At 34.8% G+C, this 24,718-nt stretch overlaps 1 protein-coding gene across 1 annotated transcript in view; it reads left to right on the forward strand.

Annotated features, from left to right (window-relative positions):
- LOC127732793 (putative ankyrin repeat protein RF_0381) overlaps positions 1-24,718 on the forward strand; it is a 101,378-nt gene that overhangs the window by 76,290 nt on the left and 370 nt on the right. The window contains exons 8-11 of the mRNA XM_052241970.1: positions 12,897-12,923; positions 14,773-16,506; positions 20,578-20,829; positions 23,431-23,959. Coding sequence (XP_052097930.1) covers positions 12,897-12,923; positions 14,773-16,506; positions 20,578-20,829; positions 23,431-23,959 — 2,542 coding nt within the window. The remainder of the gene's footprint in view (positions 1-12,896; positions 12,924-14,772; positions 16,507-20,577; positions 20,830-23,430; positions 23,960-24,718) is intronic.

The raw sequence follows: 24,718 nt of genomic DNA on the forward strand, positions 1-24,718 counted from the left end.
ATCTCTTTCGGAAATGAAGTGTGCAGTATAAACCTCCCGATTTAAACCGACAGGGATTGAGCTCTTCGTCTCTTCGATAAAAATCTGAATACGATTCATGTCCTGTCGATAGATTTTCATATAGAACAATTGATTAAAGACTAAATCCTTTTGCTCATCGTCTTGAATAGGTACAGAACGTAAAACACCTAGTGTTGTATTTCGCACGTAGGGCTGCTCTATGAGATCGCAGCAAACATAAATACGTTCCGTAGGGCGGTCAAAATCTGACTTGAAGTTGATTTCTGTTATAGCACATTCCCAATGACCATCAAACAAAAAGGATTTTGGCAAATCAATCACAAACTTTCCTGCATGATTATTCACATGCGTTGTTATCGAATCCCAGCAGTATAGATGTACGTAAAAAATATCCATAGTAGTCTTCTTACATGTGTACTTTTTGTTTTCGTTTTAAGGGTTCTTATAGTTTTTCAGCATAGTTTGAGGTATCCACGAATTAAACTTGTCTGGCCACCCCATCCATTTCACATACACATTGCCTTTTCTCTTACGCAATACTCTTTCTATACGATAAACGGTATCATCTGTTATGGAAACTTTACTCAGTTCCCCACTTTGGAATGTCCCCTGAATAACAAAACCCATCGTATCCATCAGGACGAAATAGGGGAGTCCTTGTCTTTTTCCTCTGCTAGCAACTATAAAATACTCCATCGTCCAACGCTCGTCATACTCACGATCAAACACGTAACGTAATTTTGAAATTCTGACTGTCTCACCCAGATGAAAGGCATACCAAGGTGTCGTTTTGGAGACTTTTTTCTTTCTTTGAGTTCTAGATTGCATTTTCCATAACCTAATTTCATCTTTTTTAGTCACATTTTTTGGAGCCATCTTTAATGATCGATGAACCGTAGCATTATAACTTTGTGTCACTGATGCCAAAACATCAATCCATCGATGCGACTGATGTCTAGTCATATATCGACTGAGTCTAGACTTTATCGTTTTAATACCTCGTTCAGCGTATGATGCCTTTAATTCATTTTCAGTGAAAAACTGGTCTATACTTTTTTCCTGGAGTAGTTTTGCAACCTCTCGGTTTTTATATTCAACACCTTTATCAGAGCGAAATTTAGTTGGCTTTCTACCCTCTCTAAAAACTGATTCCAAGGCATCTCGCATCTCCACTCCTTTGGTGGACCTTAAAACCTTTGTCCATATGAATCGGGAGAAGACACCAATCGCTAGTACAAAGTAAGCATACCCATCATTGACTTTAGTGTACGTTTTTAACACAGCAGTGTCAACGTCCCACTGGTAGTCGATATATGGTGAGATTACTTGAGCACGAGGAAATTTTCTATTCCTTTGGCGATGAAGACCAAACGTTTCTTGAGCTTCCAGCCATTTTCTAATTTTAGTTTTCCCTAAAACATACTTTCCTTCTTTCCGCACTGCCTTATATACTTTATTCACACCTGACAAAGATCCTGGGTGTTGGGGTTGTAATATATTTTCTCCAAGTAGTCTTTATATGTCATCGTTATTATTTTCCTGCTTGAAGTTTCCTCTTATTAGCTTTTCTCACAAAACCATGAAATCATCTCGTGTTTCCATGTGTCAAGCTCTTTAACGTCCATATAACAACGCAATCGGGTGTTATCATTCTGAATGCACAACAGAATAGAAAATACCTCGCAACGTTTTTGTGCAAACAACAAACGACAATATATTCTATCCATATCCATCGCTTACCGTTCACATAAATTAGCCTCTCTTATAAGTTCAATTTCCATAATCACTGAATATACCTTCTCAAAGTCCCGTTCATTTCGAATACCCGTAATTAGCAATATCCCCGATAAACGACAAAGATAGTGAATACCTTGTCGACGAAGCATTATTGCAGGAAAAAGTTCGGGTTCATAGCTAAACTCCCGAGGCAAATGTAGTGGATTAATCGGTCAATCTATTATATGAACAGCCGATGCAGTGATCACTCGAACGTTCTTCAGTTTTATCTCATAACCTAGTTTCTGTAACACTCGCGCATATTGACGGAGTCTACGGCGTCCTTTTAATAAAGACGAACTTTTCCCTTTTCCATTACTGAATAACAAACAGTTCCCTCCAATTTTCCTTTGCTGCCATATAAGCGCGGAAAAAGATCGGGGATTGTAACGAACGTTTACTAGTTTTAGAAGCAGATCCCGCAGATTGATAAAACAACTCAACTCGCCTTGAACCACCACGTTAGTTAGTTGCATGTAAATTGGTCTCGTGTTTACTTATTCGATGTGTTCGTGAAGAAATTCTAATCAAAAATGAATGAAACAACCCCGTTACTTATCTTTATATAGAACACATCAAGGGAATCATTGGATACTTTCTGGGAAAAAGTCACTATGAACCAATGACATTGACTTTCAACACCCTAAAAATATAATGATTCGAAATGGTATGCACCCTAAAAATAGGGATAATAGAAATATTTGATAACCTAAAAAGTAATATAAATAATAGAGACCAAGCAGTTTTTCCCTTATTTATTGAATTCTAAGTCATCTAAAACTGCATTGAGTATACTTTTCGTAGCCCGAAAAAGCAAATGTATAAAATGATAGCTCAAGGAAAATGCGTCCGATTCATTTTTCTTTCTCGTACAGGGTATTTCGCGTTGAAAATTAAACACCCTTAAATTTGACCAACTTGGAATTTCAACACCCTAAAAATAATGATTCGAAATAGTATGCACCCCGAAATTGGCCAATTAGAAATATTTGATAAGCTAAAAAAAGTAATGTAAATAATAAACACCAAGCAGTTTTTCCCCTATTAATTTAATTTTAAATCATCTAAAACTGCATTGAATATACTTTTCATAGCCCGAAAAAGCAAATGTATAAAATGATAGCTCAAGGTAAATGCGTCCGATTCATTTTTCTTCCTCGCACAGGGTATTTCGCGATGAAAATTAAACACCCTTAAATTTGACCAACATGGAATTCCAACACCCTTAAAAAAGAATATGTTAAAATTTCACTACCTAAAAAAATGATTGTTTAAGAAATTCTGAAGGCTAAAAAAGATATGTAAATGACATAGACTGATGATCATTTTTCCAGTACGCTAAACATTTGGGTCGGTAAAAACCTTATTTAAAACTCAAATGACTAATCCAAAATATACATGTCTGTGATGATGTTCTACTTATTCTTTACTAACCTCCTCTCCTCCTTCGCAGGCTTGAGACTGTCTAACATAAAGATGTTAGGCGGAGTTAAAGTTTTTTTTTAATATATAGATTCATACATCATCATCTTAAACATACATACATGTATTCCCTATCGTCATTTACAGACTATTTAGATATTCAGGACAATGGCCGAAACATTCATTACAATTCCATAAGCCCTCCTGATTGTCGTGCATTTGCCAACAGGGAATCATTGTTTTCACTTCTGGTACGGCTTTCACTATTTCTGGTATCACATCAATTAATTTCTTCAATTCCAGCAGACTAAAAAGTGATTCCTTTCTTTGTTGGTTTCACGATTGATTCATTAGGTAGATACCAAAACTGACGAATGTTTATGCATGGATAGTCCGAATTGACGCAGACAAAAGCATCCTTCCCTATATAAAGACGGAGGTTGACTTTATCTCCCTGCTTTAGATGCTGTATTGCGTTGTTGATATTCTGGAGGTTATCACAAATGCTCTGCCACCGCAGCAAGGGTAGGTTTATTCCTTCTCTGGTAGGTCTTGTATCATTCTGCCAAATCCGTATATCTATCGTCTTTACCCCATTCCATTCTTTTATCTCAATATAGCGTTGACGGCCTAATGCGAACATCTTGAATGTATGTCTATCAAAAAATCTACATACTAGGAACGATCCCTTTATAGTAGTTTGTAAAAGTACTGCATTTTCATTGGTCCGAAAAGAATCACGTTCATTGGTCAGAGAAAAAAAATCATTTATATCACGTGTCGATGAATTCCTTTTTACAACGATCATATTCTGTAGTAAAAATCAATGCTCGGTCTGGCCATGGCTCGCACAAGTCTTTGGTGAACAGATCCAAAATTAATCATCGCCCTTGGTTTGTTTTTGCCGTCTTCGAAAATACTGATAATTATTCGACGATACTGATCGGGAGTTTCAATGGTGTTTAGCATCATGTTCCACATTTTTGTGCGGATTAAAGCTTCTCTTATGTGTTGTTCTAACATTCTGTTGGTTTCTGTCATATAGATATATATATTCAACGTTTCTCGCTCAAGTTTAATGTCGCTATCAACTTGATTATTTCTTTTACGTTTTTTCTTGTTTTCTCTAGGTTTATTATCATACGTTTAATGTGCTGTATATTTAGCAAGTGACGTTCTAGACGCTTCTGAATTTCCTCAGTCATATCCAAATGAAATCTTTTTAACAAATCGCTACTTATATACACAAACTGATCGTTAATGTGTTTCCTCCTCCTTCTGATGCTCCTCCTCCTTGGTGACCGGACAAAGTGTAATGTCTAATGGATCGGTATGTATGCCGTCCGCCCGTACTTTCCGTTTGATGTAAAAAAAAAGTTCAAGCCTATCTTCTCTTGCCGATACGTGAAGATGGTATTGTTTTTGGTCGGAATCCGCGATTAATAGATGATTTTGTCTGTCCTGTTTGTAACACGGAGCAAAACATATCTAGCGGATTAACGATTGTATTCTTATTCACTCCTTTACAACTCAATTTCACTCTGTTTTCCTCTCTACTTTCTTCGGGGTTAGATACAATGTAACTTTTAGAACATAAACCAATCGTTTCGTCTCCCTCAAACTCTAGCTTGAAAAGTCCAGGTGTTCTTTTATCATATTTGCGTGCATGTCACAACAGGTTCTCGGAAACCAGTGAACAGAGTTGTCGGCTACCACGTCTTGACGATCACAGAACCTAGTTAGACCTTGTTGGTACTTTTCTTTCATACTTGGTTTTATAACGTCACTTAAACAGGAACCGGAAATGGCCGTATATATCGAATCGGTGTCAGTTTCCATTAGTTCGAATTGACTTCGATCGATGTAAACATCCATAAATTCATAATAAAATTCGAGCATTCTAAGTTTGGCGTATCCAAGCTGAATGGGCAGATCTAACTGTATTTTATCTTTTGACAGCTCCACTTCATAGTAGTCTGTTTCTTCATTGATACATTCTAACTTCCGAAACTGTGCTTTATTGACCAATAAACAAGTTGATGTTTCACCTTGCACATACTTGATGCTACGATGACGTGTCTTATCCATAATCAATGAACCATAACCAGAATTTCCTATTAGTTTTCTCGTTTCTCCGATAATGGTAATATCTGGATTTTGATCTCCTTGTCTGCGTGCTTCACTATAACTTCCTGTACAAAACTCCTAAAGCAGGCTTAAGCTTGAAATTCCACGACCTCGTGTATTTTTGTAACTTTCATTCCATGTAAAATGTACCACTTTAAAAGAGGAGTTGCAATCAATATCTCTGTTGCTTTCATTTCACCTACCAAAAGTCTGCGAGGTTTCTTTGATAAATTATGTTTTTCAACGTGTTCTTGCATGTGTTGTCCAAACGAGTCAAAAGGGATTTCCGTGTTACAAAACAGAGGGGACATTTCTGCAAAATAGTCGTGTGGTGTCATATTACTCTTTCCTTTAAATTCATCGGCCCATTCTTCTGGAACACATATATCCACCTGACACATTCCAAATAAATCTCCTCTTCGAACGGCATTTAATATTTGGGTTTTGTTGACTCTTCCCGGATGTTTTCTATAAAAGGTAGGACATCCTTTGGTGATGATAGCATGACCTAGTGGATTTTTGTGAAGTTTTTGGAAGTCACATTCCCACATTTCAACGACGTTGTATCCTTGAGATTTCAAATAGCTTGTGTTATCAAAAAGTCTTCTTTAATTTGTGCTCTCGTTCTTCGTTCCTTCTTTGATCTTTTATGTTGGCTGTGACGTCACACTGGTGCCCGTGAAAATATCATCCGTGGAATTGGTATATTGTGTTGGTACTAGAGTCCCAACCGTGCACCAAGCATTTGCAAACCCGCTTCTCTGATCCGTGATTTAATTTGTGGTGTATGCTTGCTTGACCAGAGGTAATCAGATAATTCATCCAGTGATAATCCATCATAAATTGATCTCTACATTCAGGACTAGAGTTTTTGTCGCTCCTCCGTCTAATAAAAGGACCAACTGGCATTGGTTTTCCGATGGCTTCTAAATACAAAGCATTTGCATCCAATCCAATCACTTTTTGACAGATCTTATCTCCCCCTCGAATACGTGTTTCACCAACCTTGAAAATGATGCTCAGCCCGCCAGCCAATGATATTGTCTTTGAAATTTATAAAGATCTTTGTTTTGCTTATCAAATAAGGCAAAATTGGCACCCGCTTCCTTGGCTGTTTGAAAGAGCATGCGTCGGGCGATCCAGGGACGGATATAGCAGTCTTGAAAATGTCAATGTTCTTCTTGAAATAGAATGTCTGAAGACGTTCTACTGCCGTAACGAAGGGTCCGACGTCAAGATTGTTTTACCATACTAAGAAATCTTCGAATTTGACATATTATTCTCTCGCCAAACGTTTACACAAAATTGATAATCTTCCTGTGAAATGTTAGTTTGTTTCAGGGAACTGTAAAAAGCTTCATGCGGTGGTAATTCGGGATGATTTAATTTTTCGGAATCATCAAACCATTCGTTTTCTTGACGTTCCTGATGCTAAAAATTGCATCACGTCGAGAAATTTGAAATATTTAGAGGATATACAGGCATACGTGTTGTTCTTTTAAACGACAAACGGACGATCTTCTTCTACATGCATGTCTAGAAACATAGCGAGTTTTTGTTTGATGAAATTTGAATCGTATTTCCCCGAATTAAATCCTAATACTGGAATCTGCGTCATATATCCTTCTAACTGTCCATATAGGGATTTCAGTTGCTTTTCCATGATTTTATGTCCATTGAAAATGCTTTGATCGTCTTTGGTGGTTGATTTTCTTCATCGTCTCCATCAATGCATTCATCTTCGTCGTGGTTAAAATTTCCTTCTTCACTCCAGCGCTGTATGGTTTTATTCAGTTACTGTTTAACCCAACCCTATTTGATTTCGGACAGTTCAATAACAGTTTCATATATCTCAAACATTGCATTAAACATCGAGTTTAATAAAATATCGAGGTTTTTGTCAACGAAACACATCGGATTGGTATGCCCTGGTACGTTGCTACAGAGAGATACGGAGATTGGTACATGTTTAGTATTATACTGTATTTTGCCGGAAGTCGAATCGTGAAGTTTTTGCAGTATAGCCTCGAAATCAAAGACGATGAACCACGGAAATGTTTGATCTTTCGGGGGGAACTTGAATGTCACATTCTTCCAATTTTTCGAAAATGTTTTGTTGAGCTTTAATAAATCCACCAGGGTATATGTACTTCGTTTGATTGGTACACGTGCGCTGGTGTCGGTGAAGATTGAAGTGATGATTAAAGTGACGTTCGCATGTTTGGCATTGATATTTTTTAACGTAATTCTCAAACTCTTTAATGTAAGAGAGGTGGTGTTCGTACATATTTAAATACATTGTCTCTTTAAAACGACAGAGAGACTAGTACACGCAAAAAAACCGTATCGACTTCCTTTAATTCATAGACGTTTATATTCACTTGAAAACAGGATTCAAATTCTGGAATTTGATATAACTGTAATCCGGGAAACATATTTGCTTCGTATGTGCTTTCATTTGGTCGTTCCTGGTACTCATTCCATTGTTGAAAATAATGCTGCACATTGCGTTCTAAGTTAGTGATGGATTGACCTCTGTGTTACGCCAAGCATTGGAAAGCGCACAGTTTATCCGTAAATGGCTTAGAATGTTTTTTGTCTTTCACGAGAGCGTGTATACTAGTCTTTTGTCTTTTAGGTTTGGCTAGCTACAAAACCAGGTTCAACCCACCGTTTTTTCTTAAAATGTCCTGTACCAAGTCAGGAAAATGGCCATTGTTATATTATAGTTCGTTTCTGTGTGTAATACATTTTAATGTTGTGTTTCTGTTGTGTCGTAGTTCTCCTCTTATATTTGATGTTATTCCCTCAGTTTTAGTTTGTAACCCGGATTTGTTTTTTCCTCAATCGATTTATGAATTTCGAACAGCGGTATACTACTGTTGCCTTTATTTTGTATAATGTAGTCGGGCAGGGACGTTTCTCCTTTTCCTAACGTATAATTGGTGGTGTCGATTACAAATAGTGAATTGGTCACTAGAAAAGGTTTCCATTTGGTTTCGGGTCTCTGTTTCATCAGGTATTCCCGCAGATTTAAGTCCGTGAGTTTCCGCCGTAATTTATCGAGATCACCTCTCTTTGAAATAAACAGGGGCTCATGAAAGACGGAATCGTTTTCGTAGGGTTTAAAAAACCTGTAGTGCTTTTCTTCTTTGTGAATTAAAATGACGCCAGATGTCATGGTAAGCTTGAAGACGTGTTGTTGTCGCTGGTATATACTGTCGGCAGCTAGCATGAGTTGGTGCATGTCGACGTCATTCGTCAGCAGTATGTTATATACGGAATGAATGGGACCTTCTCGATGATTTTTCAATATTAAAGGAGCGTTGGCCTCGTACACTTCTTTTAAAGCTAGGTCGTTTTCACCTCCTTCTATATCCCAAGGATAAGGGCCCTGTCCATAAGGGGACGCTTGCACTTGTGTACCCTGTCCGATCTGATAGTGTCGTTGCATGCCGTGAAGGTATAAGTCCCGTTTGTTGTTGAATGACTCATTACAACGGCGACAATGAACACGCTGAACGGATGGCTTCGAGGGATTGGTGCGTGGTTTCTTGGTGGCTGGTTGCTCCATGGATACTTGTGTCGGTCTTTTTAATGATTGAGTGTTGGGACTGTGACTGTATTGTTGATGTTGACGTAATCCGTTAGCCGTGACACAACACTTGGAACAAATCATACATTCATATATCGGCAAAACACTGGGGCTGCCTCAGCACTGATTTTCGTGTTTGCGTTTTTTATAGCTCTGAGCGAACGTTTTGTGACACTTTGTACACGGATACCGGATACTTTGATGTTTGGTTTGTTCATGAGATAAAAGTTTTGCTTGTCGGTTGAAACTTTTGTCGCATAGATCACATGTTAAACGAAGTCGTGCAGATATTAAGGGATGCGACGACAGATGTTGTTCTTGGGCCCATATGCACATTTGCGAGGGCGAATGTAACTTCTTCAATTCTCTTTTGATAATATCGTCTTCAGCGTAGTATAGATTCGTTTCCATTTTCCAAAATTGTCTCACGATGAATTAAATGCGGAAAAAACTATTCCCGCTCACCTCACGTTAATTCTATTAAAAATTATCCTGCGTGACTTTGTACCTTTAAATATCGTCTGGCAATTGTTTGGAATGTTCAATGCTTTTATAGTCAAGTATCAATTTAAAGCGTTTTGATTGTTTTTTATGGTTTAAATAAGCGATAAGCTATAGTATTATTTATGATTTATATGAAACCGGTTTAAACCAGTTTAGACCGACTGAAACCAGTCCCTCTTTTCTTTATAGTTTTGCATCCCAAATTTCTCTATTCTTTATATTTTTGAACCCTATATTTCTCTATTATTTTAATTGCGAACTCCATATTTCTGTATTCTTTATATTTTTGCCTCGCATATTTCTCTTTTCTTTATGATTTTTGTCCATATTTCTCTGTTCTTTAATAAATAAAAAAAAAATGCCCATTATTCTCTATTCTTTGTTGTTTTTTTTTCTTTTTTTACCATTATTTTCTATTCTATCTGTAAACCCCTTCAACACACTGTATACAAATATAGATTGATCAAATACAATACGCATGCATTTTTGAAGATAATTACGACTGCGGGCATTTCAAATATATATGTCAAATAATATACACGTCTAATATTATTGCAAACTACATGAATATAAAAATAAACTTGAACATATAATAAATACAAAGTATGGAATGCCGGAGAACAATATTGAGACACAACTCCTCTTTTTTTTATTACTATTATGTATCTTTGTTATCCTTTCATATGGATTTTTCTACCTTTAACAAATTTTCAGTCATTAGGTTAAATATTTTCCTCATGAAATATAAAAACTAATCCTGAAACACTAATTGCCTTTCTGACGCACTTATCTTTCATATGGACGCGTTTGGGTAAAGGATTAGTCTCTTGGGACTATTAAAATATCATTCACGGTAGGCAGATATAAAAAGATAAACACGTGTGGTTTAATTAAGACTTTAAATTATTTATAATCAATTACCTATGTTCCTTAAATAATTGTAAGTACAAAGATGTATAAAATAACTTATATAAGTAATATTTTTGTCATTATTTTTAAAGTAACCTTTTATCTCTATACTCCTCTCAAATATAGTAAATTCCCTATTTTATATACTAAAATGATATAAAAAGTCATGATCTGTTGGAAGTGGAACATTTAAAAAGTTTTTCTGTAAGTCAGTTTCTTAAATTTCCTCCATCCCCTGTCAGTTATTCGCGTTAATTGTTTAAAAACAATTCTTATGTTCGTAAATTATAAACAGTTGAAATAGAATATGTCTGCATACATATACTTTGTGAAGAGATCTCATGTTTTTTAATGACCAGACGTGCTTCATGCTTTTAGTTAATCATTTGGGGTAAAATTTTAATCATGACTATATGATATTAATTAAGTGGTTCAAAGAAGTCGGAAAGCAATAATACTGAATGTTTCACGGTTGTCATGTTTATAAGATAGGAAATTATATTAAAAAAAAGATAAGTATTTTATGTCTCAGACGATATTTCTATAATTTGCTTATGTTTGTTAATTAGGATTAGATGAAATAGATTAGTACACATCTGCATACATGATATTGAAAGAAAACGTATAAGGATATCATATCTAAACCACCAAGTGTGCTTTATCCCTTTATCTAATTATTTGGGGTGTCATTTTAATCAGGACCATATGATATTAATTAAGTGGTTAAAAGAAATCGAAAAGCAATTATACTGAATGTTTTACGATTGTCATGTTTATAAGATAAGAAATCGAAAAACTAAAAAAAAGATAAACGTTTTAATTATCTTTAAACGTGCATCTATTCATAATACCGCCTACTGGATTGATTGACAGTTTATCTAATTAACTGATTAAATATAAATAGTATATCTTGGAGAATTCTTACAGTTATTATAAGCATGTCTTATTGGTTATTTGTTTAAGTGGTATCAATTTTATTGAAGTCTACTCTGAACTGTTTCCATGCAAGGCTTGTTCTGGGACGAAGACACTGTTAATGTGGAAATTGTTCCTTTTCAGAATTATCACAGATTTATTATCCAGGGGTTGGGTTTAAAGGGTTAGCGTTTAGAAAATAAGAATTCGCATCCACTTTCAAGAATGTAACGTCACTGATAGTGTCCACCTTGGAGGGTAGCCTGGTCCAACAATAGGGTATGGCATCCCGATTTAAGGGACAAATATGGCGTCGGCGTCCGTGTTCAGGGTTTGGGCCCAAATATGGCGTCGGCGTCTCGATATCAGGGTCACATGGTCCAACCCTAAGTTCGCGTCCCGATTTCAGGGCCATAAATGGCGTCCGCGTCCAGGCAAAAATATGACGTCGGCATCCCGATGTCAGATTCAATTGGTCCAACGCTAAGTTCGCGTCCCGATTTAAGGTTCAAATATGGCGTTGGCGTCTAGACTTAAATATGGCGTTGGCGTCCAGACCCAAATATGGCGTCGGCGTGCCTATTTCAGGGTCTTATATGGCGTCGGCGTCCAGGTCCGAGTCACATGGTCCAATCTTAGGTTCGCGTCCCAATTTCAGGTCCAAATATGGCGTCGGCGTCCGACGTCCACCTTTATGGGGCTCGTACTGCTCGCTCTATATTACTATGAGTGCCAATGAGACAACTCTCCATCATATCTGTTATATTGTTTTTTTGTAAATTGTTTCGGTATAAATTAGGCCGTTAATTTTCTCAATTGAATTGTTTCATATTTTTTATGTTGGGGAGTTGTCTAGCCGACTATACGGTATTGTTTGCTTTTTTTTTGTCATCGTTGAAGGCCGTACGGTTGCTTATAGTTGCTTACATACACTGCATTTGAACTTTAGTGGATAAACATCTCATTAGCAATCACATCACATCTCCTTATTTTTATACATAAAAAGTTACGGTACATTTGTTTCTTAAGGCCTGTATGAGTTACATCCCAATTGGATTCAGTTTATGATATTTGTAACAAAAAAAAAGTGTTTACAATGAATCATAACAGTGTTATTAACTCTTCGACACATAAAGAATAAATGTCAAAAAGGTCCTTTAAACATATTTAACATTGAAGATGCCTTATCGAGATTTTTAGTTTACAACATTTTGATAAAACCTGGATATATGTATACACCTAATCTACATAGTTATGGTCATGCAATGTTTTGTTACAATGTGATAAAAGTCAATTTGACATTTTTCTCTTGCGTTCCATAATTTTTCATATGTTTCTCTAGTGTATGTTTTATAACCATAGATTTTCGGAATAGCCATGTTTTGAGTGTATTTATATCGATTTCACTTGATTCCTTTATTGATGAAGACAATCCGAAATAATGGACAACAATCGACTAAAAAAATGTATAGTCTGCAATTAAATGTTATTCTTTTTATACGTGCGTTGGTTTTGACTCAGACATAAACCAGGAATTTCAGGCTAGGGTTATTAAATGGAAAGGAAATACACTCATTTCAGCCATTTCATACTTCGCATTGACGCAATGTATTTTTTTTTATTTTAGTCATATTGGTAGTGGTGATATATGATAGTGAGTATGATAACATATATTCATAGTTTAAATCTTCTGTTAGTATACATGGTCTGTTTGAGGTCCCGGGCGAAAAGGGCATATCGGTATTTAGACATTTAAGAAACATGATCGGAACAAAAAACACATAATAAATGTTTAATATATAGATAATGCATGTTTTAAGGTTTTTCCTGTCGTAAAGCACACCGAGGAGTGTCAGGATTGATCAAATGAAAGACCGAACGTATGTTCTGTGTAATATGGATTATCTTCCTTACATACTGTCAAAAAATATTACATTTCCAAAAGATTTGAAGGACATTGATTCTCATATTACCGTTCACATTAAATTTGGATATTTGTTTCTGATCAGTTTAGTATTACGCCCACAAAAACAATTATAAGGCGAAATAAAATCACTGCTGAAGGTCGAGAAATTTGTTATCTGTTAAATTTCTACATAAGAAAATGTAGAATTTTCCTTTTAGAATTTTCCTTTCAGAATTTTCCTCGGAGTTCAGTATTTTTGTGATTTTACTTTTTTTTTATAACAGCAAAGTGCAAAAAAGATGTTATAAAATGAAAATGAATTAGAAATATAATCCCATAATATAAATATACACATTAGTAATAACTGCCCAACTTCATCGAAATTATTAATGTAATTACCTGCAGCAAGAAAACATTATCATGGCGCATGGAAAGTATTCGTCACTTTAGTAAGGAAGTTCTAATTTTAACTTTTCTTAAAAGGCGGTGCTTTGTTTTTTTTTTTTCTCTTGTTTAAATGCAATTTCGACCGCAGAAAAGCAGATTATTTATTCAAGAATTATGCAGAAAAATTGTTATCTCTTTTCTGGTAATATAGTTCTTTCTTTAAAAATGAAGAGAGAATACGGTAAATTCACCCTTGCAAATCTAGTAAAGGGCCTGCTCTATAGAAATAAGGATATATTGCAATTTGATAGTGAAAAAAATCAAAACTTGCACGAAGAGAGCACAAAATCTGAATGTAAAAAGTAAAATAACAAAAATCCCGAACTCCGAGGAAAATTCAAAACGGAAAGTCCCTAATCAAATGGCAAAATCAAAAGCTCAAACACATCAATTGAATGTAACAAAAAAAACGCAGACATTCGTTGGTCATAGTTCTTTCAATACGGTGTAAATCAGCAAGATTGTAGACTTATGTTTTCTTTTAATAATCCTTCACATAAAGCTTGGCTTGTTTTAAACGTTATCCGTATTGTAGCGATGAATTAACAAAACCTCACACTATGTGTTTCGATTATTCAACTCTGCGTTAACAATGTTATTTGGTACATCACTATGAAATAACAATGACCTTACACACGTCAATATTTAATTTTATGTCTTGAAGCACATTTTATTGAAACTTCGTATCGTCCAGGTTAATTATTCAAAAGAAAAACTTATCGTTCTTAAAGGAAATGACTCCATATAGTTATATAAGAATACTAAGCAAGAAATGGACGATGAAATTCAAAGCAACACATGGAGTGTACTGATCTACATGAGCAAATTAACAAGAACAATAAACATAAAAAGTGTTTTGAAATATTAACTTAATAAGATTGTACTACATTTGTTTTTGACGTAATTATACTAGAGACTGCTGACTCTTATCGATGGGGAAGCAAAAACAATATAAATGTCTGAAAGCATCAGCTTTTTTTAATCATAAGCTAAATCAGTATATACAAAACTTTGAATGCTGTAACAGTAAAATATCATAATTTAAAACTGAACTATAACCAAGATATATCAAATAAGATATATTTGGTAGGTTAAATATTACTTTAATATACAATTCTTAATCTAAATCTTAAATCTGGTTTTTCTACAGGAAAAAGTAAACATGGAAAACAGAATACAAAAGGTGAAATAAGTCTACATAATAATTTTGAAAACAACCCTCTTCTCGATGCATGTCAAAAAGGAGATATATCAATAGTAGCCCGTCTTATTGAGAGAGGTGCTGACATTAACACTACCGACGAGGATGGCAACACGCCATTGTCATTGTCCTGTAAATATGGCAAAATTGATATAGTAAACTTACTGATAGATAAAGGTTGTGATATACATAAACCTGACAATAATGGAAGGACACCTCTAATGAATGCTTGTTTTCTAGAAGATATGTCAATAGTTGCCCGTCTTATTGAGAGAGGTGCTGACATTAACACTACCGACGAGGATGGCAACACGCCATTGTCATTGTCCTGTGAATATGATAACCTTGTTATAGTAAACTTACTGATAGATAAAGGTTGTGATATAAATAAACCTGGCAATAATGGGATGACACCTCTAATGATGGCTTGTTTTCGAGGATATCTGCCGGTAGTAGACCGTCTTATTGAGAGAGGTGCTGACATTAACACTACCGACGAGGATGGCAACACGCCATTGTCATTGTCCTTTGAATATGATAACCTTGTTATAGTAAACTTACTGATAGATAAAGGTTGTGATATACATAAACCTGACAATAATGGAAGGACACCTCTAATGAATGCTTGTTGTCGAGGACATATGTCAATAGTAGCCCGTCTTATTGAGAGAGGTGCTGACATTAACACTACCGACGAGGATGGCAACACGCCATTGTCATTGTCCTGTAAATATGGCAAAATTGATATAGTAAACTTACTGATAGATAAAGGTTGTGATATACATAAACCTGACAATAATGGAAGGACACCTCTAATGAATGCTTGTTTTCTAGAAGATATGTCAATAGTTGCCCGTCTTATTGAGAGAGGTGCTGACATTAACACTACCGACGAGGATGGCAACACGCCATTGTCATTGTCCTTTGAATATGATAACCTTGTTATAGTAAACTTACTGATAGATAAAGGTTGTGATATAAATAAACCTGGCAATTATGGGATGACACCTCTAATGATGGCTTGTTTTCGAGGATATCTGCCGGTAGTAGACCGTCTTATTGAGAGAGGTGCTGACATTAACACTACCGACGAGGATGGCAACACGCCATTGTCATTGTCCTTTGAATATGATAACCTTGTTATAGTAAACTTACTGATAGATAAAGGTTGTGATATAAATAAACCTGGCAATTATGGGATGACACCTCTAATGATGGCTTGTTTTCGAGGATATCTGCCGATAGTAGACCGTTTTATTGAGAGAGGTGCTGACATTAACACTACCGACGAGGATGGCAACACGCCATTGTCATTGTCCTGTCAATATGATAACCTTGTTATAGTAAACTTACTGATAGATAAAGGTTGTGATATAAATAAACCTGGCAATAATGGGATGACACCTCTAATGATGGCTTGTTTTCGAGGATATCTGCCGGTAGTAGACCGTCTTATTGAGAGAGGTGCTGACATTAACACCACCGACAAGAATGGAGAAACCTCATTTACATGGGCCTCGAAAGGTTGTAACAATGATATAGTTAACCTACTTTTGGATAAAGTTTCTGATGAACATAAACCTAACGATGTTGGAAAATCACCACTTACGGAAGGTTGTGATAACAAAGATATGGTAATAGATGACGGCCCTGATATACAAACACAAGAACAGAATGTGGCAGGTATGTAGCAAACATTAGCGTAATTGTGAACTATTTCAAAATCATAATTCGAAATTTATTTAGTCCATTATGATATTATTATTGTGTTTGCATTTGGTATACTGATTATATAATTAGCAAATTTAGAGAAAAAAAAATATATATAGAAGCATTTGATTTGTTTCAAATTAAATAAAATAAATCCTCTTTTATGATCTTATAATACTAGATTGTTTTTTAGAGTTAAATCTTTAATTTTACACCCCAGTTCTATTGTTATACTTCATAGTTTCTATTTCTGAAACAAGTGTAGATTGAATAGATCTATTGTTACGAATAACAATGGATTTTGACCACAGGGTGTGACGAGCGGGGTTTCTGGAAACCCCTGCTTCTACATCCCGAAAACACAGTCCATTGTTATTCATAACAATAGAAATTGAAATAGTATAAACATAAGAAAATACTACAAGTTTCGAGATATTAAAAAAACACATTTTAGGAAATTCCAATAACGAAACAAATATTAAGCATCTATTTTGAATAGCAAATTTGCAAAAAAAAAAGGCAGGATGACAATTCATGTAAAGAAAGTAAGGATAAACTAATAAAATAAAAAAAGGACCGAATAGAGTGAAAAATAAAAAGGCAGGACAGAGATTACAACTTAAAAAAATGCAGGACAAAATTTTTCATCCTATCCCTCCTTAAAAAACGGGGATTCTAACTCCCGAAGCCCCCTGGATTACCCCCAAAAAGGGAGTTCCTTAATATTAAATATAATAGTCTTATACCCGTCCATATTGACAACTGCATACAAGGAGCATGATGTTTTTTTTTTTTGTAATAAGAATGCACGAAACGGTTAACCTTGGCCTGCTAATCCATATTAGCACAATGATTTAACGGGAATATGCAAAACAGCAACTTTGACATTTGTAAAATCTACTCACTAGTCAAAGTTTGAACGAAGATAGCCATGTAAGGTTACTAGTGGGGTTTCATGTAAAACAAAAAGATTTTTCTTATAAATCATGGTTTGGTATTGTCAACAAATATGCTATCCGTTCTTTTTCATTTATTAATCAATGTTAACAAATATAGGGTTTAGCATCGGGTGTAAGTTAGTTATACACCTTGGGATACGGCGTGTCTGGATAAGAAACCCCTCCAGCCTCCGGCCGTCGGGGTTTCTTATCCAGACACACCTATCCCTCGGTGTATAACTATGACAGAAATACTTATGCATACAACAAATCAAAACCTTGATGAAACTTTTTCTGCTCTCTGACTTATCGAAATTAGATTAAGTGTATATACGCATTTTACAAAATTAATTATCGGTGTCCAAATTGCGGTAAAAACTGCAATTTTATACTAGAAAAATCACAAAATTTAAGAAATATCTTTTTGTTTTCGAATTTATATACATTTCAGAATTAATTCCCGGTGTAAAAAAAAATATTCGTTGGCTACCTTTTTTGAAATGGCTGTCTTAGGCTTACATTTATAAGACTCAATATGTGTATATGGTTGTCTCCCATAACCGGTTTTAGCATTTCAATCGGGTAGTTATAAAAGTATTTTAATTAGCTGTCAAATTCATTTTCACCGATTTGGCTCAAATTCTCATGTTTGATTTATAACATATATACTAAAACGTCTATTCAAATAACAATAAGTTTGAAATAAACAGTTAACAATGCATGTATTTGATAATATATATCAGCATTTCGTGTGTATTTTAGTCTGGACGCCATCTAATTAACTATCGAGGTGACCTTCGAAGACTGCCGACGGTCACATAACCCTGTATAAACATAAACATAAATGTAAATAGATAGCGACCTCGTGCAATTAGACTTGATCTGTTTGATTCAATGTTTTTATGTAAGAGAATGAGTGGTTGCTGGAGGTTTTATGATGAAAACATAGCTGGCCTTGATTTTTGACTGAAATGAAATTAATTACACAGTTGGCAAGAGTTAAAAAAAAAATGGCACACATGTTGCACATTAGATAATTTTCCAAACCTTTTTTTTTTATTAACAAATTTATCCAAGCATCCCCTCCCCTTTAGATCAAAGGGCTACTTCCTTATCAAAACATTGACATCCAACGGATTTAGTGTAAAGAAGTCATTAACATTCAGAGAAAACATGACCTTGTGCAATACCAAATTAAAAAAAAAAACAATAACTTTGAATTACATGTAACTATTTAAAATAAGGCATAGGACAAAATAAATAAAAAAAAATATACGAATCAACGAATTGAGTAACTGAAGGGAAACTAAAAAAATCTTTTTAATCTTTGACCTAAAGTCGATGAACAGATCTTAAATGGCCGCAGCCCCAATTGAACAGAATCGCGAATGATAATCTTTTAAACGTCTTACCGTTTGTATTTTCTTCAGTTCTGACGAAAAGGACTTGTATTGACCGAAATAACCGTTTGAGACTAAATGCATTCTGCTTGCGTATGTGTCCATATGACACCATGTCTGGCTTGCACCATCATATTTCAGTGTTCAATAAATTGCAAATCTTTCTCAAAACCGAAGTTTTTCTAAAGTACTATCATAAGAACAGGTACTTTAAATTGAATTAGGACAGTAGTTTGACGAAGTACAAACCACAGAAATCGCTAGAGAAAACAAATCAAAGGAAAAAAAACGAAACCTTCATGGTCAACTACCTGAATAAAAACACTATGTTGATACGGAACGGACGAAAAACTGACTAATATAAGTGAGGAGGTGTAGATTAGGACGATAGTAGTTTATCGATCTTACAATCTAACAAATCGATAAGGAAGGGACAATAAAGGTAAATAACAAAACAACGAAGAATTCGCATAGACTAAACAAGGAGCTAGACTGGGTAAACGTCTCCTTCTGTGCTTGTATAATTCGCCATGAAAATTCGCATACAGTCAAAATATCACAATCTAGAAGAGAACAAAACCAGTACAATTAGATAAGACGACTTTTCTATGAGTTTGATTGTCCCTCTGGTATCTTTCGTCCCTTTTTTTACTGGTATATAAAGATGTAAAACAGCGAAAACATGTCGTTAGTGAGTTAAGACAACGATACTTTGTATTGGTGAACCAATTCGTGATAGTGAGCGTAAAACTTATGAAGTGTCGATTTTTGTCGTTCTTCCTTGTAACTCCGTTTAGGCAGTTTATGTGTAGGCAGCTCACCGATGTAAATGAATTTCGTAAAGCGTAAATTGGTACGAGTGTAACGTATTTTCTGAGATATCTAAAAATCATAAGATGGAACAGAGGGTACAGTATTACTGCTGTTGAAATCATCACGATTTGTCATATATTCTAGTCTGAAGTCGTCCATCTGTATAAATATCAATGAAACGATCCAGATATAAACCGTACCTTTTACTTTCGGTTAAATTTTGATTATTGGTTGAGAGATCATCTGAAAGTGAAATGTAAGAACTTCGCAAGATACTTTTTCTTTTTGTCTTTGAGGAAGTTCTGTTTAAATTCTGCTTCATATGAGTACAAGATCAAATCCGCAGTAGTGTTGCACAATTAGTATTCATTGAAATACCGACTGTCTTTTGAAATATCAATCAACCAAACTCAACAAATATATTGTCAATCAAAAAGTTCATCATTCTGATGATATTTTCGGTGTATTTGTTTTTCGAATCAGTGCGGTTCTTCATAAAGTGAAAATTTTCATGACCTTAAGCAAGGAATTTGTATCTCATTTTTCCATTTTTGCAGAAAATGGCTTTGTTTAATCAGAAAATGTGATCGACCTTGTAATTGAACATGCGTAGCAGCCGTGTAAAGCGTAGGAAAATAAAGGTTTTGATATTACTGCAAAATATATAGACTGGAAAATATAATGCCTCCAGTCATCTTTGAAGGCGCTCTATGCAAAACAAAATTCCAGATTATTGTTTATAAATAAGTAGATATGTTGACCCTTGAGTTTTCAATGCTATTTTCTGGTGTCATAAAGTTGATCTTTCAATGAAAATTACCAAGTATTAACGTGTATTAAAAAAACAAAAAAAAAACACTCATATAGTAAAGATTGCGATTTCTCTCTTTCAGAAATAAGTATAGAGTTTCCATGGCTTGGCAATTCTGATGGATTACTTAGCATGCTTGCTTTGGGCTATTTCAAGAGTTACGAGAACAATTTATGTCTAGCAGGTCCCTGTAAGGCTGGAAAAAGTACATTAGCTAGTGTACTCATTGATGACGAAATTCCCCTCCAGTATAAATCAACAGACGGACTAGTTATATTCTTTGGCAGGAATGGAATAGATTTAGATAGCAAAATTATGGTTCCGCTGACAGAAGGTAATTTTGAGTTTGTCTAATTGACAACATCACAATAACAGCTGTTATAATTATTTTTCTTGTTGTTCATGCTTGTCGCTTTTTTGTTCTTGTTATTTTTTGTTATTTTTTTTTTTTTGTTATTTTTTTTTTTTTTGGGGGGGGGGGGGTAGGGCTTTCGTTATTAAAAAACGCCCAATCTTTTAAAGACAACATCATCTGCATATATGAAGCAAGTGAATTCGTTTTGGTTTTTTTTTCAATTCAGTGTTAAAAGGCTATGTTGTGTGTCATTTATAATGTCGGAGCAGATTAAACAAGGTTATGTCAAAGAATGTCTCGTCCTTTTTTTAACTGTCATGCTTGTCATATTTATTTTTCGTTAAACAAATCTGTTATAAATTAGGCCGTTAGTGTTCTCAATTGAATTTATTTTCTTCATGTGGGGCCCTTTTATAGAAAAGGAAATGGTATGCGTTTTTCTCATTGTTGAAGGCCGTATGGTTGCCTATAATTGCTTACATCCACTATATATAATCAACTATATATCAATTGATTACATTCATTATTTAAAAAAGTGCAATGGCGATAGTTAAAGTGTTGTTCTATATTATTATCAAAACATAATGATTTATGAACGAACTATAAAAATCAGTTGTGAAGGGCTTAACTCATCAGATCGAGTTAAGCCCTTCACAACTGAATTTTATAGTTTGTTCATATATTGTGCTGTCACACTTCTGTCCCAAGATAGGGGAAGGGTGGGCGCTCGCAAACTTGTTTAAACCCGCCATATTCTATATGTACCTGTTTCAAGTTTAGAGCCTGTAATTTAGTGGTTGTTGTTTGTTGCTCTATCTCATATTTGTATTTCTTTCATTGTTCATTTTTTTTGTACATAAATCAGGCCGTTAGTTTTCATGTTTGAATTGTTTTACATTTGTCATTTCGATGCCTTTTATAGCTGACTATGCGGTATGGGTTTAGCTCATTGTTAAGGACCGTACGGTGACCTATAGTTGTTAACTTCTATGTCATTTGTCTCTGGTGGAGAGTTGTCTCATTGAAAATCATACCACATCTTCTTATTTCTATATTAACTCAAAAGCCAAAAACTCCTAATACTTACGAAATAAGCGGATAGTACTCCACTTATGATAAGGCCCTAATAAAGACACTTACCTACCATTAAAAGGAATAGAAGTATGCTCAACTACAAGAATGATAATGATCATTATGAATTATTGTTGCATCATAAAATACCAAAGGAACATTCAAACGCATACGTCATAAAATAAACCGACAACGCAATGTCAAAGAAAAAAAAAAACCCTTAGCAACACAAACCCCATCAAAACCCGGGGGTCATCCTAGGTGTCATAACTTATACCTTCTCAAAAAGTGAAATAGCAAAAATACCGAACTCCAAGGAAAATTCATAACGAAAAGTCCTTTATTAAATAGCAAAATCAAAGGAGCAAACACACCAAGCGAGTGGAAAACAACTGTCATATTCCTGACTTGGTACATGCATCTCCTATGTTGAAAAGGGTGGATAAAACCTGGTTTTATAGCAAGCTAGACCTCTCAATTGTATGACAGTCGCATAGTAATCTATTATATAACAACAATGTGTGAGCAAAACAAACAGACATAATAGGTAAAATTGTCACAAATTGGTATGTTATGTTCCTACATTGTCTGCCCACAACAGCTCAAAATTAGTCTAGTGATGATATGGACTGTTAGAGAAAATAACTTAACAATCAAATCTTCACTACTTACAATTCATTTTTGAATGACACATTATGATGTGTACATCTTAAATTCTTTTGAAATCATATGCATCTACATTATCTTTATCTTTAACGGCTGCATTTTTCAATATGTATGGCTGTAGAGTCTAGCATTGTTTATGTTTTTCTTATTAAGATAAAAAAAAAATATAGAATAAATACTGACCTCGATGGCAAATTCAAAAGGGGAAGTCCATAAAAACTGACAAAATCAAATGGTATCAACCAAAGGAACGAGTGGAAAAAAAAACCTGTCATATCCTTGCCTTAATACCTGTAATTTCCGAAGAGGAATGCGGATTAAACCTAGCTAGCTAAACCTCCAACTGGTGTGCCAGTTGTTTATAGTTCAGGTATATTGACAAAATATGACGTGTAACCCAAACAGATTGAGCAGCCAAAACTGTGTAAACATACATCACCGACATACAATTCAACTAACTAAAATATTTAACCAAACATACAAATAAAAGTAACACGGACGCCAACAAAATGGTTGATGGAGTTGATAATAAATTTGACTAGGACGAATCGTACATCAACACCAAAATGCAACAGGAATTCTCATAGTCAAAAACCCGATAGCGAGATGTATGAATACCGAGTCACATCCAAAGTCATACGACTAAACCGAAACATAGTAGCAGGAAGACAAATAAAGTAAAAACTGTAAAGTAAATAAAAAAATACACAACACAATAAAAGTTTATATGTGTATTGTATTGGTGCTAGTTGTCCAAATCACTGCAAATTAAAACAGGAGAACAACAGTGTAAGCTTGCTAACATATAAATTAAAAAAAAAAACATTATTTGTGTTATTACAGGAGATAGAGGACATTCTGTCGTTGATAGAGTTCTTCGTGGACATCCTACATTAGATCTTAACAGTAATGATGAAAGCCGAATTGAAACATTGTCCAGGCAGAAACGGTCACCGATATTAGGACAAACGGAACATGCATCACCAGCAAAAGAGGAGATGCAAAATGAAAATCTAAAATCTGAAATTTCTAAACACGAACACACTTCCGAAAAGTCATCTATTGTGTATACTGAAGCACAATATTCAAGTAGTCAAACACAGAGGGAAAACATATCGCCAGTTCATGAAATGTCGAAGCTAAAATATTATACCATTCATGATGATATACTTAATGAAGTTAGAGATGGTCGATATAAAATTAGTATAGCACCATCCGATCTGATAGACTTTGGTGGACAAAGGTCGTACGATATGACTCATCAACTTTTTATACACCATAGTGGTTCTTTCGTGCTGATGTTTGACGGACTGATTGGCCTAGACACTCCTTTGCAAGAGTACCCAAATGGAAAAACTACCGCTGCATGCAAGTATTTTTTAACAATTGTAGGCATTATATAAATATAACGATTGAATTTAAGAAAGTTTGAAATTTACAATCAAAACGTCAAATAAAGTCATTAGTTTCATCCTAGAATCATATTATCAAACATAATTAAATAAACTCTTTTCGAATTTAACCAGACATACATTTGTCAAGTATTTACATCTTGTATTTTGTCGTCCAGATTTGTGTTTTTAAGTTTCAAAAGCTACAAAAGTTACAAAATGCAAAAACTGTTAAAATTGCTTCATTTTGAAGTTATCTCTTTAATATTCAGCCATACATATATTTTTACATTATATCATACAACATTATATATATCAAACAATATTTTGATACAATTTAATTACGTCTTCTGATTTGCTGAAATTATTATCTATCAGCTCTTACACACAATGTTGTCGTGTGACCGTGACGTCATCAACGTTTTTCTGGCGCCATCACGAGTTGGTTGATTGTTATGGAATATCCGTTTCACAGATGTCAACGGAAGTGTTCAAATTTTTGTAACTACAATTCCGTCCCCTTTTCCCCGAATGTGACCTACCGAATTAGACTTTTCACCGGGTTTGTACTTAATTGAGCAAAAAGACGGGTGACAAATGTGGATCAGGATCTGCTTACACTTCCAGAACACCTAAGATCACTGCCAGTTTTTGGTTGGGTTCGTGTTGCTTAGTCTTTGGTTTTCTATGTTATGTTTTGTGTACTATTATTTGTCTGTTTGTCTTTTGTTTTATTTTTA

The sequence above is a fragment of the Mytilus californianus genome, unplaced genomic scaffold (assembly GCF_021869535.1).
Source record: "Mytilus californianus isolate M0D057914Y unplaced genomic scaffold, xbMytCali1.0.p SCAF_28, whole genome shotgun sequence".
NCBI lineage: Eukaryota > Metazoa > Mollusca > Bivalvia > Mytilida > Mytilidae > Mytilus > Mytilus californianus.